The 14,682-nt window shown below is 39.9% G+C and overlaps 1 protein-coding gene across 1 annotated transcript in view; it reads left to right on the plus strand.

Annotated features, from left to right (window-relative positions):
* The first annotated feature begins 2,281 nt into the window (after window positions 1-2,281).
* The window catches only part of LOC108695834 (collagen and calcium-binding EGF domain-containing protein 1), a 204,272-nt gene continuing 191,871 nt past the window's right edge, over window positions 2,282-14,682 (plus strand). The window contains exons 1-2 of the mRNA XM_041569798.1: window positions 2,282-3,176; window positions 5,108-5,188. Of these exons, the coding sequence (XP_041425732.1) occupies window positions 3,070-3,176; window positions 5,108-5,188 (188 nt within the window). The 5' untranslated portion in view covers window positions 2,282-3,069. The remainder of the gene's footprint in view (window positions 3,177-5,107; window positions 5,189-14,682) is intronic.

The following is a 14,682-nucleotide window of genomic DNA, read 5'->3' on the forward strand; positions in this document are numbered from 1 at the left end:
ATTTCAATAACTAAATATAAAGCCAGCGCCACAGGCACAGGACCATCAAACAAAAAAAAAAGGCCAATATTGTTTTAACCAACCCCACCTTAGTGTTCAAAAGTAGGATTTTTTTATTTATTCCACCGCTGTGTAATAGACCCTTGTAGTTCTCACCACCACCTTGATTATTGTAAAAAAAAGAAAGGGTTTTTAACTTTCCTTAATTGTATTTTTAGGTGGGTACTCCCAAACACAACTTTTCAACTTGCATGTAAAAACTCATCGTTATACAGCCTTATAGAGCAATTATGAGCCAACCGCTATTTCCCACCTCATATTGGTTAAAGATCCGCTCTTTTGGTAACCTTGCCAATTAATATAATATAATGTATAGTCATAAACTCATATAGCAATTAAAATGATGAAAGCAAGCATATGAATGATTGTGATCTAGTAGCTACAGGGGGATGCTGGGAGTTGTAGTGCAATAATGTCTGGCAGGGTATAGGACGAACAGTCCCTGCCTTACATTAAAAAAGGAATCATATAACTGTCCGGCTATAAGAACATGAAATCATACTTTATCTAGAAGTAGGCCAGTAACAAGAACACATGGCACATAATCGCATTTTGTTTCACATGATTTGTATCATGTTGTGCCAGCTTTTCCTAAGTTTGCAGCTGGAAATGACTGATAGAAACCCCTATAAATAACTGGAATTCAATTGAAAGGCGAAGGAGCCTGCGTGGCCCCCCTTTGGATCCATGGAATTACATGTCATGCAAAGCCCAGCTCCTCCTCCTCTGATCATTCAACCTCTGGGCACTAAAAAAAGAGGAAAGAAAACATCCCAGAAAGTTTACAGTGTGAATGTGTCACATGAAAGCTCCAAATCAATCCCACCTTGAGCAGGAGAGAGGCAGGAGAATGGAGGGAAGGGAAGGGCAGAAGTGCTGGGGGAGACGGGGAGACAAGGGAACAGATAAAGGTGACACTGTACCAAAACACAATACCCCCACACAGTGATATCTTCCTTTCCTGGGGAGGGACAGATAGGCTGAGATTTATGAAGAGCGGAGAGAGCACAGAGACAGTTTGAGATAAGAGGAGGGCAACTGGGAATGAGGCACACGCTGAGCAGAGGGGAGAGGCCAAAGGGGAGAGGCCCTGATAAGTGAGAGAAGACCTGTACTGGGGAGAGACAAGTGACAGAGGCAATGACAGGAGTTGGGAGATAGGACAAGGGCAGCAATGTAAACTATTAACTACACAGACAACAGTTGATATGAGGCCATGGGGTGTTGCTAAGGCTGGGGGGACAAGCAATGGTGCAACTATCCTCCATACACTGGGTATAGTGTATATAGACAACAATCAGTGAGTGTGCAGAGTGTGTAGAGTGGATAACTTTAGTAAGATACAAGAGGGAGTGTGCAGGGAGTATAGATAGGAAATCATTTGCCTGTGTGTGTGAAGCAAAGAATAGTGTGCGAACAGCGAGGAGACAAAAGTGTGTAGAGGATTTAGTAATGAGACAAGAGAATATGTAGGGGGTATAGAAATAAAAGAATAGAGTAGGTTGGGGGTATAGAGAATATGTATGTGTATATAGAAATAAAAGAATTGAGTAGGTGGGGGTATAGAGAATATGTAGGGGGTATAGAAATAAAAGAATTGAGTAGGTGGGGGTATAGAGAATATGTAGGGGTATAGAAATAAAAGAATTGAGTAGGTGGGGGTATAGAGAATATGTAGGGGGTATAGAAATAAAAGAATTGAGTAGGTGGGGGTATAGAGAATATGTAGGGGTATAGAAATAAAAGAATTGAGTAGGTGGGGGTATAGAGAATATTTAGGGGGGTATAGAAATAAAAGAATTGAGTAGGTGTTATGGGAGATAGCTCATAGTACAAGTTGATCCAGGGACTGGTCCCATTGCCATTTTGGAGTCAGGAAGGATTTTTTCCCCCTCTGAGGCAAATTGGAGAGGCTTCAGATGGGTTTTTTTTTGCCTTCCTCTGGATCAACTGGCAGTTAGGTGGATTAAAAAAAAAAAAAAACTAAAAGGTTGAACTTGATGGACATGTGTCTTTTTTCAACCTTACTTACTATGTTACTATGTAGATAGGGGGTGTAGTTATGAGAGAAGAGAATATGTAGGGGTATAGAAATAAAAGAATTGAGTAGGTGGGGGTATAGAGAATATGTAGGGGTATAGAAATAAAAGAATTGAGTAGGTGGGGGTATAGAGAATATGTAGGGGTATAGAAATAAAAGAATTGAGTAGGTGGGGGTATACAGAATATGTAGGGGTATAGTTGGCAGATAAAAGATGTGCAGGGTATACAGTTAGGAGAAAGCAAAGTTATTCTGGGGAGAGAGAGGAAGGTGAGTGAGGGTGGGAGTCTCAATATTAAGAATATTTTGTGGGTTGGTTAAGGAAGAGTCAGGGGAGGAACAGACAGAACAGGGAGAGACATATCAGTAACTCCAGGCAATTACAGGAGGTGTCCGGCTCAGTAGATCCCGTGTGTCCCTATGTGCCCCCCCCTGGAATACAATTATACACGGGCAGCCCTCCAGCCATCAGCTGTGATAGACAGGGAACCCCCTCCCTAATCATTTAGAGGAGCTTCCCTCCCACTCACACACAGGCAGCACCTCCCTCCTTATTTATACATTTACACTCATCTGTAATAAACGGGATCCTATATATAACCGACCAGTCATACAGGGGACTTGCCCCCTAAACTTCAGGCAGCCCTCCATCCCCCAATCACATAGAGAACTGTGACTGTCTTCTCTCTCCCAGGACTCTCCTCCCCTGGATACACCAGGCTGGGGCCGCTCTGTGTAACTCACCGCTCAGCTAAATCCCCTCTGCTCCGCGATCCACAGTCTGACCTCCGGCTCCAGAATTAAACCTCTCGCGAGCGCCCCCTGCAGCCCATTCTGTGCAGTGACCTGTCTCCCGGTGCCCCGCACGCAACACTATTAGTCCCGAGTCTCACAGCGGAGTAAGGAGAAGGCGAGGGACAGAGCTCGCACCGCGGAACCGACCCAGGGGCCCCGCCACAGACAGGCCAATGTGTGAGAGAGGGGCCACGAGAGTTTGCCTGTGTCTGGGCTGCCTCTTACTTCTGCTCTCCCTGGGACTGGCTTGGACTTACCGAGAGGAGCTGGAGACAGACAGGTGGGTGCATTTCTCTGATATTACTTTATATCACTTTATATCACTTTATATCACTTTATATTACTAGAATTCCCCTGCGCTGCTCCATGACATATCACATTAGATTATGGGCAGCTCAGCCCCCTGCCACATACTGTGCTGTAGTGTGGGCAGGTAACTCAACTCATGGGTGCCTCCTATACTATAACTCTATTATATAATACTCTACTGTATTACTATGGACTGATCAGTCTTATTATACTGTGTCTTTATAGGCAGGTACCTTAATATAAGGGGTCCACTATATACTATATTTCCGTGGACTGGTAACCCAATTTATGGGTTTTGCGGGTATGAGATCCTTTATCCAGAAACCCATTATTCAGAAAGCTCCAAATTACAAGTAGGCCATGTCCCCTAGACTATTTAAAATGTTAAAAGATTTCCTTTTTCTGTGTAATAATAAAACAGTAGCTTGTACTTGATCCCAACTAAGATATAATTAATCCTTATTGGAAGCAAAACCAGCCTATTGGGTTTATTTAATGTTTACATGATTTTCTAGCAGACTTAAGGTATGAAGATCCAAATTGCGGAAAGAGCCGTTATCCGGAAAACCCAAGGTCCTAAGCATTCTGGATAACAGGTCCCATTCCTGTACATTAATCCAAATTACAGAAAGATCCCTTTTTCAGAATACTGCAGGTCCAGAACATTCTGGATAACGGGTCCAACGCTTGTACCATATTATTATAATAACCCGGCCTGTGGGCATCTCAGTATTCTGAGCAATAAGGCCAGTTATTATAAGTTCGGAGCACCCCATATTATTGTTCAGGTATGGGACCTTTTAATCAGAATGTTTGTGACCTGGGATTTTTCCCAGATGACAGATCTTTCTGTAATTTGGATCTCCATACCTTAAGTCTACTAGAAAATCATGTAAACATTACATAAACACAATAGGCTGGTTTTGCCTCCAATAAGGATTAATTATATCTTAGTTTGGATCAACTACAAGCTACTGTTTTATTATTACACAGAAATGGGAAAGATTTGATAAATAAAATAGATAGATAGATAAAATGGAGATAAAATGGAGTCTATGGGAGATGGCCTTTCCATAATTCTGAGCTTTCTGGATAATGGGTTTCTGGATAAGGGATCCTATACCTGTATAACCTGTATCACTATGGGCAGATAAAGTAACCTGTAAGATTATACTGTGAACCAATTGGCATGTGCCTTGATATTCCAATAATAATAAGTAGCACATTTGCTGCCCCAGCTGAACTGATTTTTGGGAATCCAGGTTTAATCTACCACTAAGGGAGCCCTGCTGCTGTGAGCATAGAAATACACCTTGGTACCTCATTATATTACTATAGGCAGTAGACAAATATCTGGATACCTCATCAAGCTTATCTGCCCCACCTCCGCAAGCCTCATTAAACTGCACACTGTATTTGCATATGTTAAACTGCTAATTATTTCACGGGGAACTCCATCCTATTTCCTTTTCTGCCATGTAGGGCCAACATATTCTATGTCAGTAATACAGGTGTGGCATCCATTATTCAGAACCCCCTTTATCCTGAAATTACGGGAAGGCCATCTCCCATTTTAAACAAATTACATTTTAAAAAATATTTCCTTTTTCTCCGTAATAATAAAACAGTACCTTGTACTTTGTCCTAATTAAGATATAACCATTCAATATAGGTGGCAAAACAATCCTGTTGTGTTTATTCAATGTTTAAATCATTATTTTAGTAAAGTAAGTATGGGGATTTCAATTACGGAAAGATCCCTTATCCAGAAAACCCCAGGTCCCATGCATTCTGGATAACAGGTCCCATACCTGTGCCAATAATTTACATGAGGACTGGGTAGGAGAAACAGTCAGTATTCAAATCAGTTTAATAATATAGAAATACATCTTTTGTTCCCAGGGAAGTTTGCTCGGAGAATAAAATCACGACGACTAAATACCCGTGTGTGAAGCCAACAGGAGAATTAGCCACGTGCTTCAGGTACGATTTCAGGTTCACTGAGCTGATGAAAGGCTGTTGGGAACCTTTCTGCTGTTTCACTGATTAACAAGATAATAAGGGGGTGAAAATAAACCCCAAAAATCCCTGTTTATAGAGTCATGTAAAGGTCATTTGTTGCATGTGGTTTTGGGGTTGTTTCATTTGATAATGATGATTTGTGTTGTGATTGGCGGTGATGATGACGACTCAGTAGATACTATGATACAGCTACAAGATTTCATTATGATGTAAAACAGTTCATTTTGAACTAGGTAATGGCATAGCGCTGGGCAAAATGACCCTGTCCTCCCTCATAATGTTGTTCAATACACGTCCCCCTGGGACCACTGGTTTAACACTAAATAGTATATAGACAATGACATGTTAAAGCGACTTGCAGTTGGTCTTTTTTTATTTTTTCATGTTCTTATGAAAGCTTTTCCCCTTTTCTGATTACTTTTAATGGTTGCCATGGACACAGAAAGCTCATTATAATCATAATAAAGGTAAAATCTAAACTCACTGTGAATCAGCTTTTAGTATGATAATGAGTAGAGTGATATTCTGAGACAACTTGCAATTGGTTTTCATTTATTGTTATTTGTGGTTTTTGATTTATTTAGCTTTTTATTCAGCAGCTCTGCAGTTTCAGCAATCCGGTTGCTAGGGCCCAAATTACCCTAGCAACCATGCATTGATTAGAAAAAGAGACTGGAATATGGGGCCTGAATAAAAAGAGGAGTAATAAAAATTAGCAATAACAATACATTTGTAGCCTTTTTAGATGGGGTCAGTGACCCTCATTTGGAAGCTGGAAAGAGTCAGAAGGCAAATAATACAAAAACTATAAAAAATAAATCATGAAGGCCAACTGAAAAGTTGCTTAGAATGAGCCATTCCATAACATCCTAAAAGCTTATTGAAAGGTGAACAGCCCCTTTAAATATGTATGTTTTTTGCTAATAAGGAAGTTATTTTATTATTTCTGGATGTGCAACTGCGCAGCGTCACTCGCAGGTTCTCAGTGATTACGTTTGAGTATTTTACAGCAGGGAAATTCGCCTTGGCCTATAAACAAATGTGCCTGTGTAACTGGCCGGGCAGATTGCTGTTTCGACCTTCGCCTGCCCTTGTTTATGAATGTTGCAAGAAAGTTGTGACTGCAGAGAAATCATAGACAGATTGCGTCCCGAGCGTTGTTTGTTCTGTCTGGAATTCCTGGGAAGTTACAACGGAGTGGGGAGGTTGTGCGGCTGCTGCTGGGATGGAATTCCGAGGTGGGTTTTGTTTCTGAAATTCATGGAATCGCCATCATCATCATCCTCATTTATTTATATAGAAACATCTGATTTAATATTCTGCTTTTAACGCTGACCTGGAGTTGGGTATCAGAGTTAATGCTTGTATATGTCAAGTACAGTTTTGCATTCAGACCTTGTATCTAAAAAAGGAAAAAAATCTAAAAAATGCCACCCCTTTTTTTAAATAAAACAACCCTCGGCACCCTTCAGCTTACAGGGGATTCCCTAGCATTTCTGGCCTTCCTCTTCTGCATCTACACTCTTGTTTCTTCAATATACACAGGTATGGCATCTGTTATCCGGAAACCTGTTATGCAGAAAGCTCTGACTTACAGAAAGGCCATCTCCCATAGACTCAATTTTACCCAAACTATCCAACTATTTAAAAATGGTTTCCCATTTCTCTGTAAAAATAAAACAGTAACTTGTACCTGATCCCAACTAAGATATAATTAATCCTTATTGGAGGCAAAACCAGCCTATTGGGTTTATTTAATAATTATCCAAATTATGGAATGATCCCTTAATTGTAAAACCCCAGGTCCTGAGCATTCTGGATAACAGGTCCCATACCTGTATGTACCTGTATATTTTTAACACCTTACCCATCCAGCCTTTTTTTTGTACTTTGTGCCCTGAGTAATTGTGCTGAAATAGAGTGCAGAGACTAGTGGCGTAACTACCTATACAGCAGACCCTGTGGTTGCAGGGGGCCCAGACGACAAGGGGGGCCTGGACCATAGGGTTTGCTGCTCCATAGTCCCCCCTCCTCATTTAGGGTTGCCACATTTTGGCCTGTCTAACTCTCGCTGGGGGCCGGCCGTTCTGCAATGGGGGCAGGTTCGTGATGTGATGGGGTAGGGTTGTAATGTCGGGGCAGGGCTATGATATGTTGATCGGCGATTGGCTGATCGCTGCGTCAATAATAGACAGCCCTTCAAAAACAGGGCTGTCTTGGTCAAAAAAAAAAAAGGTGTTAACCCTTTCCCCAGACCTTGTTGTACCTTTGAAATACTGGCGTGGTAAAAGCTGGGTGGTGCAGAGTTAGAGGGCCGGGAGGAGGGACTGTTTGTGCTGCGCCCCCTCAGTAGATTTTTCTTTTTGGGCCCATGACTAAGTGCCCTGAATGGGTGCGAAACACGTAGGGTAGATAAAGATGCAGATACATTTTTAATTTTTCTACGAATAAAATTATTTTTTAACTGAACTCCTTTGGTCCTGTGGATCTGTTTGAGTGCCGTTCAGCTCTGCCCCTATATTCCTGTACCGCTCCCTAAAGCTGGGGGTCTGGGGCTGGTGCACCCGGACCACTTTCACTGTTTCGTGAGTCATTTTCTGTTTTATTCTGGAGCACCTTATTCTCTTCTAACAGGTCACAATGGAGCCATGTACTTACCTTTTACCATATGGCCAGGGCTACCTTGTGCCCATTAGGGCTCAGTTCTGCATTTAGCACTGGTTTGGCAATCAAGACGCAAATTCTTTTAGAATGAGCTCTAAGGCACTTGCTATGTTCCCCCGTAGAATCCCCATATATATATATATATATATATATATATCACTTATACATATGATTAAGGGGCCCATTTACTTAGTTCTAGTGAAGGAATAGAATAAAAAAAAACATCGAATTTCGAATGTTTTTTTGGCTACTTCGACCATCGAATTGGCTACTTCGACCTTTCGACTACGACTTCGTCTTGAACGATTCGAACTAAAAATCGGTCGACTATTCGACCATTCGATAATCGAGGTACTGTCTCTTTAAAAAAAATTTAGACCCCTTACTTCGCCATCTAAAACCTACCGAGGTGCAATGTTAGCCTATGGGGAAGGTCCCCATAGGCTTCCTAGCAATTTATTTGGTAGAAGAAAAATCGTTTGTTCGATGGATTAAAATTCTTCGAATCAAACAATTCGAAGGATTTAATCGTTCGATCAAATGATTTTTCGTTAGGTCGAACTATTTGCGGTAAATCCTACGACTTCGATATTCGAAGTTGAAGGATTTACATTCGGCAGTCGAATATCGAGGGTTAATTAACCCTTGATATTCGACCATATGTAAATCTGCCCCAAAGAGTTAATAAGTCAAGGTTTGGTTTCCTTACTACACTCCCCTGGAACTGTGATCAGTTTATGGGTCCAAGGGTGGCCAAACCTTGTCAAGATCTGCTTGTTTTGCAACCCTGCTAAATGATTACATCTTTACATGGAAGGTCAGCTTTAGTTTAATGAGAGATGCTCTGCTCAGTGTTTGCTGTCTGTGTCTCGGCTCTGCAGTCCACATCGCTTCATTAAAGGGGAACTCAACCTCCAAACGCTCTTTTGCAGAACGAGAGGAAATGTCATTTTGAGCAACTTCTGTGCCAGATACATTGATTAACCAGTTTCAATGGCTTTGCGTTTATTTGCTTATGTAATTGTTATAGAAAGCAGTCGTTTGCTTTATCTGCACTACTGAGACAGCTGCGGGAAAACTGACTTCTGCTACATCATTTCCAGAGAGAACCAGGGGCGAGTGCTCAGAACAAAAAGTATTGGACAAAGGCAACTTTCAACAGCAATTATATTTACCAATATCTTAAAAACCCTCTGGCAATGTGTAATGACTGGAAACTGGAAAATTACATTAGAATTAGACTTCTCACTTCTTCATACTTCTCTTCTTTGCTCACTGTGATGTCATAAAGAGTAGTTAGTGGATGCCTGGTGTACAGTATCTGTGCATTTATTTGCTGAATGATTACATTTATATTTACAAAGGTAATTCATTAAAGGGTTCACCTTTAGGGCAGGTGCACACAAAGCTACTGGGGAGATTAGTCGGCCAGCGACAAACCGCTTCTTCTTGGGGCGACTAGTCTCCCCGAACTGCCTCCCCGCCAGCTAGAATCGAAATCCCTGGCAGGATGGCACTCGGATCGCTTAGTTTCCAAGTCGCCCACAGTTTCCTTGTGAGGCAACATCTGGCGACTTCGGAAAATGAATTGATCCGAGTGCCATTCCGCCGGCGATTTAGATTGGAGACTGTTCGGGGAGACTAGTTGCCCGAAGAAGCTATTTGTCTCTGGGCGACTAATCTCACCCAGTAGCTTTGTGTGTCCCTGCCCTGTAACCTTTAGTAGTTAGTTATAACATGGCTAATGCTAAGCAACTTTTCAACTGGTCTTCATTATTTATTTTTTATAGTTTTTTTAAATTATTTGCCTTCTTTCCAGCTTTCAAATGGGGGTCACTTATCCCATCTGGAAAAAAAATGCTCTGTAAGGCTACAAATGTATTGTTATTTCTAATTTTTATTACTCATCTTTCTATTCAGTCTCTCTTATTCATATTCATATATGGCTGCTAGGGTAATTTAGACCCTAGCAACCAACCTGCTGAAATAGCAAACTGGAGAGCTGCTGAATAAATAGCTAAATAACTCAAAAGCCACAAATAATAAAAAATGAAAACCAATTGCAAACTCACTCTCTCTCAAACATCTTTAAATGGTTCAAGGGACCTCGGCCATTGACTTTTACATGACCTCGACAAGTTTTTAGCTGCAGTATTTTTGGATTAGAGTTGTTTCCAGCTTCGAGGTTTACTAAATCTTGAAAAATTTGAGTTTTTTTTTAAATAAAACACAAAAAATTTGAGTTTATTTTTTAACCCGACACTTCGGGGCAGATTTATCAAGGGTCGAATTAAAAATTCGATTTTTTTTTTGTTTTTTAATGGCCAAACTGTCAAATTTGACTAGGGAACTGTTCAAATTTAGAGTTTGAATGTGATTTTCAAGAATTATCATACTCTGGCCTTTTAAGAACTCGAATTTGACTATTCGCCATCTAAAACCTGCTGAATTGCTGTTTTAGTTAGTCCTGGAACCAATTTGGAGTTGTTTGAAGCCTTCCTGACATCTGAGTTTTTAAAACTCGAATCGAATTCAAGACGCGTTTTCATATCTATCCTATTCACCCGAGTTTTACAAAAATCAATTTTTTTTTTTTAAAAAAAGTTTGATTGGTTGAATTTAGAGTCAATGGGAGTTTTTAAAAAAGCACATGAATTCGAAATCCGACCTTTAAATGTGCCTCTTCTTGACTTAAAAAATACCCTCGAAAACTTGAATTTTTTTCGGTATAAACAAATTGAGCTTTGATAAATAACCCCCTAAAATAATAGATTTAGGCAAATAGTGCTGCTGCTGGCACACCAATGTCCGTAGGTTCCTCACCCCCCTATATGACTATGCCAGTCTCAGGATGCACAGAAGTGGGTTTACCCAATAAAAATGCTTATTTTAAGAGTCATGGAAAAAATAAATATTTGACGGATTGCCAACATTTTTCTTCCCCTGTAAATGTCTACTTACGTTTCTTTCTTGACTCTTCTATGTGTAATTATGAGCGGCTACTGATCAGTGGCGGGGAATGTTACAGACATAGTAAAGCGCTAATAGCGCAGGAGGAGATACTTGATATTTTGTGGAACGCAAGTGGCAATTAGGAGTTTAATCAACTGCATCTTGGTATCTGCCGCCTGTAAAATAATCGTATCAGTTTAAGTGTTCGTTAAATCACGGGCCCCGGCTCATTGTGACATGCCGGCCTTAATGGCAAACAGTCGCCTGTAAAGAGCTGCTCCTAGTTAACCCTTCGCTAACTGGATAACGTCCTTAAGGAGTTAGTACTTAAGTACTTAACAAAAAGAAAAACCTGTAATTACATTTGTTCTTTAATTTCCCGTATGGAACCATTAAAGGGGAACTCCTGCTGTGTTTTCATATAACAAAGTGTTTTCCTTTTTGTTCATATTTAAAGGATACAGTCATTAAATAAAAAAACCCAAAAGTTAATTTTTGCTTCCGTGGAGTGTATAATATTGTCTATTTGGGTGGGGGGGGGATTAGGTTTGTAGTTGAATTCTAAAAATTTTATCGTTTATTTGCTGCATGGTTGTGTGTTTATTTTCCTGGTTTTTTTTAACCACCATGGGGCCATGAATCGATTAATGATCATTCTCCTGAGCAAAAATTCACCTGGCGATAAGGGGCAAAAACTCTGATAGCGACGGTCTCTTTCTCTAGCGAGTTGTCCTCTACGTCTGTTAGTAAATTGTTAGTAAATGTGACTGCAGATGAGATTTCTGATGAATTTTCGCTAGCGACGGCCACTTCGCCGTTTAGTAAATCTGTCCCCATGTCTGTGTCATATACAGTATAAGAGCTGATTTCATGGGTAACACATCTTGTTTGTTCAAAGCCAAGGATTTTCAGTGGCCCAGTGTCCAATCATCTAGCTGAGCTCTGACCCAGTTAGACGAAGCTGCAGTCAGGGTGCTTAGTGTGTTCTAATCGGCAGCAGTTCATAGAACATTGGGTCAGTTTTGGGGTGCACATGATTGTTGGTAGATCAGCTGTGGTGCCAAGATGATTAAATACATTCTGATTTCGAACTTTAGGACAAAGATTACAGGAAAAAAAGGGCTCAAGCAGTGGATTGGGGTCACAACGCTTGAAATTTCAGTTCTTAAAGGGGGTAGGTCACCTTTAAGTTACATTTTAGTATGTTATAAAACACCTACTTCTTAGGTCCTCATTTTTATTTCTTATAAATTATTTGATCTCGTCTTTTGTAGATGGGTGAATTTCTCCCGTTTCTCTTTCTCCGAAAAATTCGCAAATTTCCTGCAAAATTCACGAAATTCGCAAAACGGCGAAATATCGGCGAAAAATCGTGAAGTCGGAAAGTTCATGCAAAAAATCGTGAAATTCTAACGTTTTCACAGAAAAATCGTGAAAATCGGAAATTGTCACTGGGAGATTCACAAATTTATTTGCCTACGACACAACGTGGAAATTCGCCGCAAATTCATGCCAGGCGAATTTATTCGTCCATCACTACTTCTGACTCTTTCCAGCTTTCAAATGAGGGCCACTGACCCCAGAATGCAAAAGAAACCCATTGATTTGTGTGGCTACAATTTAATGTTATATTCATAACCTACTTTTCATATACTGGTCTCTCATTAAAACCACTGACTGGTCGCTATGGTAAACTGGACCCTAGCAATCAGATACATGCTCAAATTCCAAACTGGAATGCTGCTGAACAAAAAGCTACATAATTAAAAAAGCCACAAATAATAAAAAAGTAGACCAATTGCAGATCATCCAGGTGAGATCCATCTCCCAGTAAAGCAGTAGCTCAAGTTTTTATGAGTTAAAATTTTTCTTGCCTGTGTGAGCTCTTACGCATAGGCTGCAGGTCTCCCCTTGGTACAATCCTTTTAAATGGGTGTTGACCAATTAAAATACATTACATAACATATAGTTTTAACCAGTAGGTGAAAAGCTCAATACGAAAAGTGTGGGACCAACCATGGTGTATTACACATACTTCTCAACTGTCCCGTTTTCAGTGGGACTGTCCCGCATGTGACAGCTCAATCCACAGTCCCGCATTTGTACTGAAAAGTTCTGACTTTCTCTGCACTCCAAACTCAAGTTTTTAAAAAAATTGGAATTCGATTTTCGAGATTTATCATACTCCAGCCCTTGAAGAATTAGAATATTACTATTCGCCACCTAAAACCTGCCAAATTACTGTATAAGTTAATGGGTGAGGTCCAGGGATCAATTTGGTGATGCATGTAGCCTTCCTGACATTCAAGTTTTTTTCAGAGAAAAAAACTCGAATCAAGTTTTTTTTAATTCGAATATGAATTCAATTAGAGTTTTCAGATCAGTAAAATTCGACTGAGTTTTAACAATTCAATTCTATGAATAAATTTCCCCATGTCGAATTTTGAATTCAATCAAATTTAAGGGAATTTAAAAAAACTCACGTGAATTTGAAATTCGACCTTTGATAAATGTTCTTCATAAAGTACTTCTAAGCTCTCATTTCTCTGTATGCAGACAGTTTGATGTCTAACTGTACCTGGAGGTCTACTCTACTTTCATAAAGAGCTTGGCTCTATAATGAGCTGGCTAAAGCAGTGGACCAATCAGAGCACTGCATGGTTAAACTGTCAGTTGAGATTAAACTGTTCAGAGAGTGCTTCAGCGGCACAAATGGCTCTTGAGATGCATTCCTTTCATTGCACACACTTTCCTACTATAGGTTTTAGATATTTTCCTATTGTTGCAAGATTTGCAATTCTCGGGGGGAATTTCAGACAGGTATGTTAGTTTTCATTCTGTAGGCAGCACATATAGAGTGATGTATCCATTTTAAGTACTTTATTTTTTTCCTGTATAATATTAAAACAGTACAGGTATGGGATCCGTTATCTGGAAGTCCATTATCCAGAAAACTCTGAATTACAGGATGCCCTTCTCCCATAGACTTCATTTTAATCAAATAATTTCTGGTTTCTAAAAGTGGTTTCCTTTTCCTCTGTAATAATAAACCAGTACCTTGTAATTAATGTAAACTATCTATCTATCTATCTATCTATCTATTATCTATCTATCATCTGTCTATCTATCTATCTATCTATCTATCTATCTATCATCTATCTATCTATCTATCTATCTATCTATCTATCTATCTATCATCTCTCTCTCTCTCTCTCTCTCTCTCTCTCTCTCTCTCTCTCTCTCTCTCTCTCTCTCTCTCTCTCTCTCTCTCTCTCTCTATCTATCTATCCATCTATCTATCCACCCATCCACCCATCTATCTATCATCCTATCATCCTATCTTTCTATCTATCTATCTATCTTTCTATCTATCTATCTATCTATCTATCTATCTATCTATCTATCTATCTATCTATCTATCTATCTATCTCTCTCTCTCTCTCTCTCTCTCTCTCTCTCTCTCTCTCTCTCTCTCTCTCTCTCTCTCTCTATCTAACTATCTATCTATCTATCTATCTATCTATCTATCTATCTATCTATCTATCTCTATCTATCTAACTATCTATCTATAATCTCTCTCTCTCTCTCTCTCTCTCTCTCTCTCTCTCTCTCTCTCTCTCTCTCTCTCTCTCTCTCTCTCTCTCTCTCTCTCTCTCTCTCTCTCTCTCTCTCTCCATGAGCATATACATACCCTGTAAATGATATCCTTAAAAATGATGCTTAGTGATCAGTTATAAACAGTGCTTAGTGATGTAATTTGGGTCCCATGACTCATGTAAACCCCCAGTTCAAAACTACGAGGATATTAGAAGTTTCCTCTGAGTTTCTGATTAAGTTTG

Source organism: Xenopus laevis, chromosome 1L (assembly GCF_017654675.1).
Source record: "Xenopus laevis strain J_2021 chromosome 1L, Xenopus_laevis_v10.1, whole genome shotgun sequence".
In the NCBI taxonomy this organism is placed as follows: Eukaryota; Metazoa; Chordata; class Amphibia; order Anura; family Pipidae; genus Xenopus; species Xenopus laevis.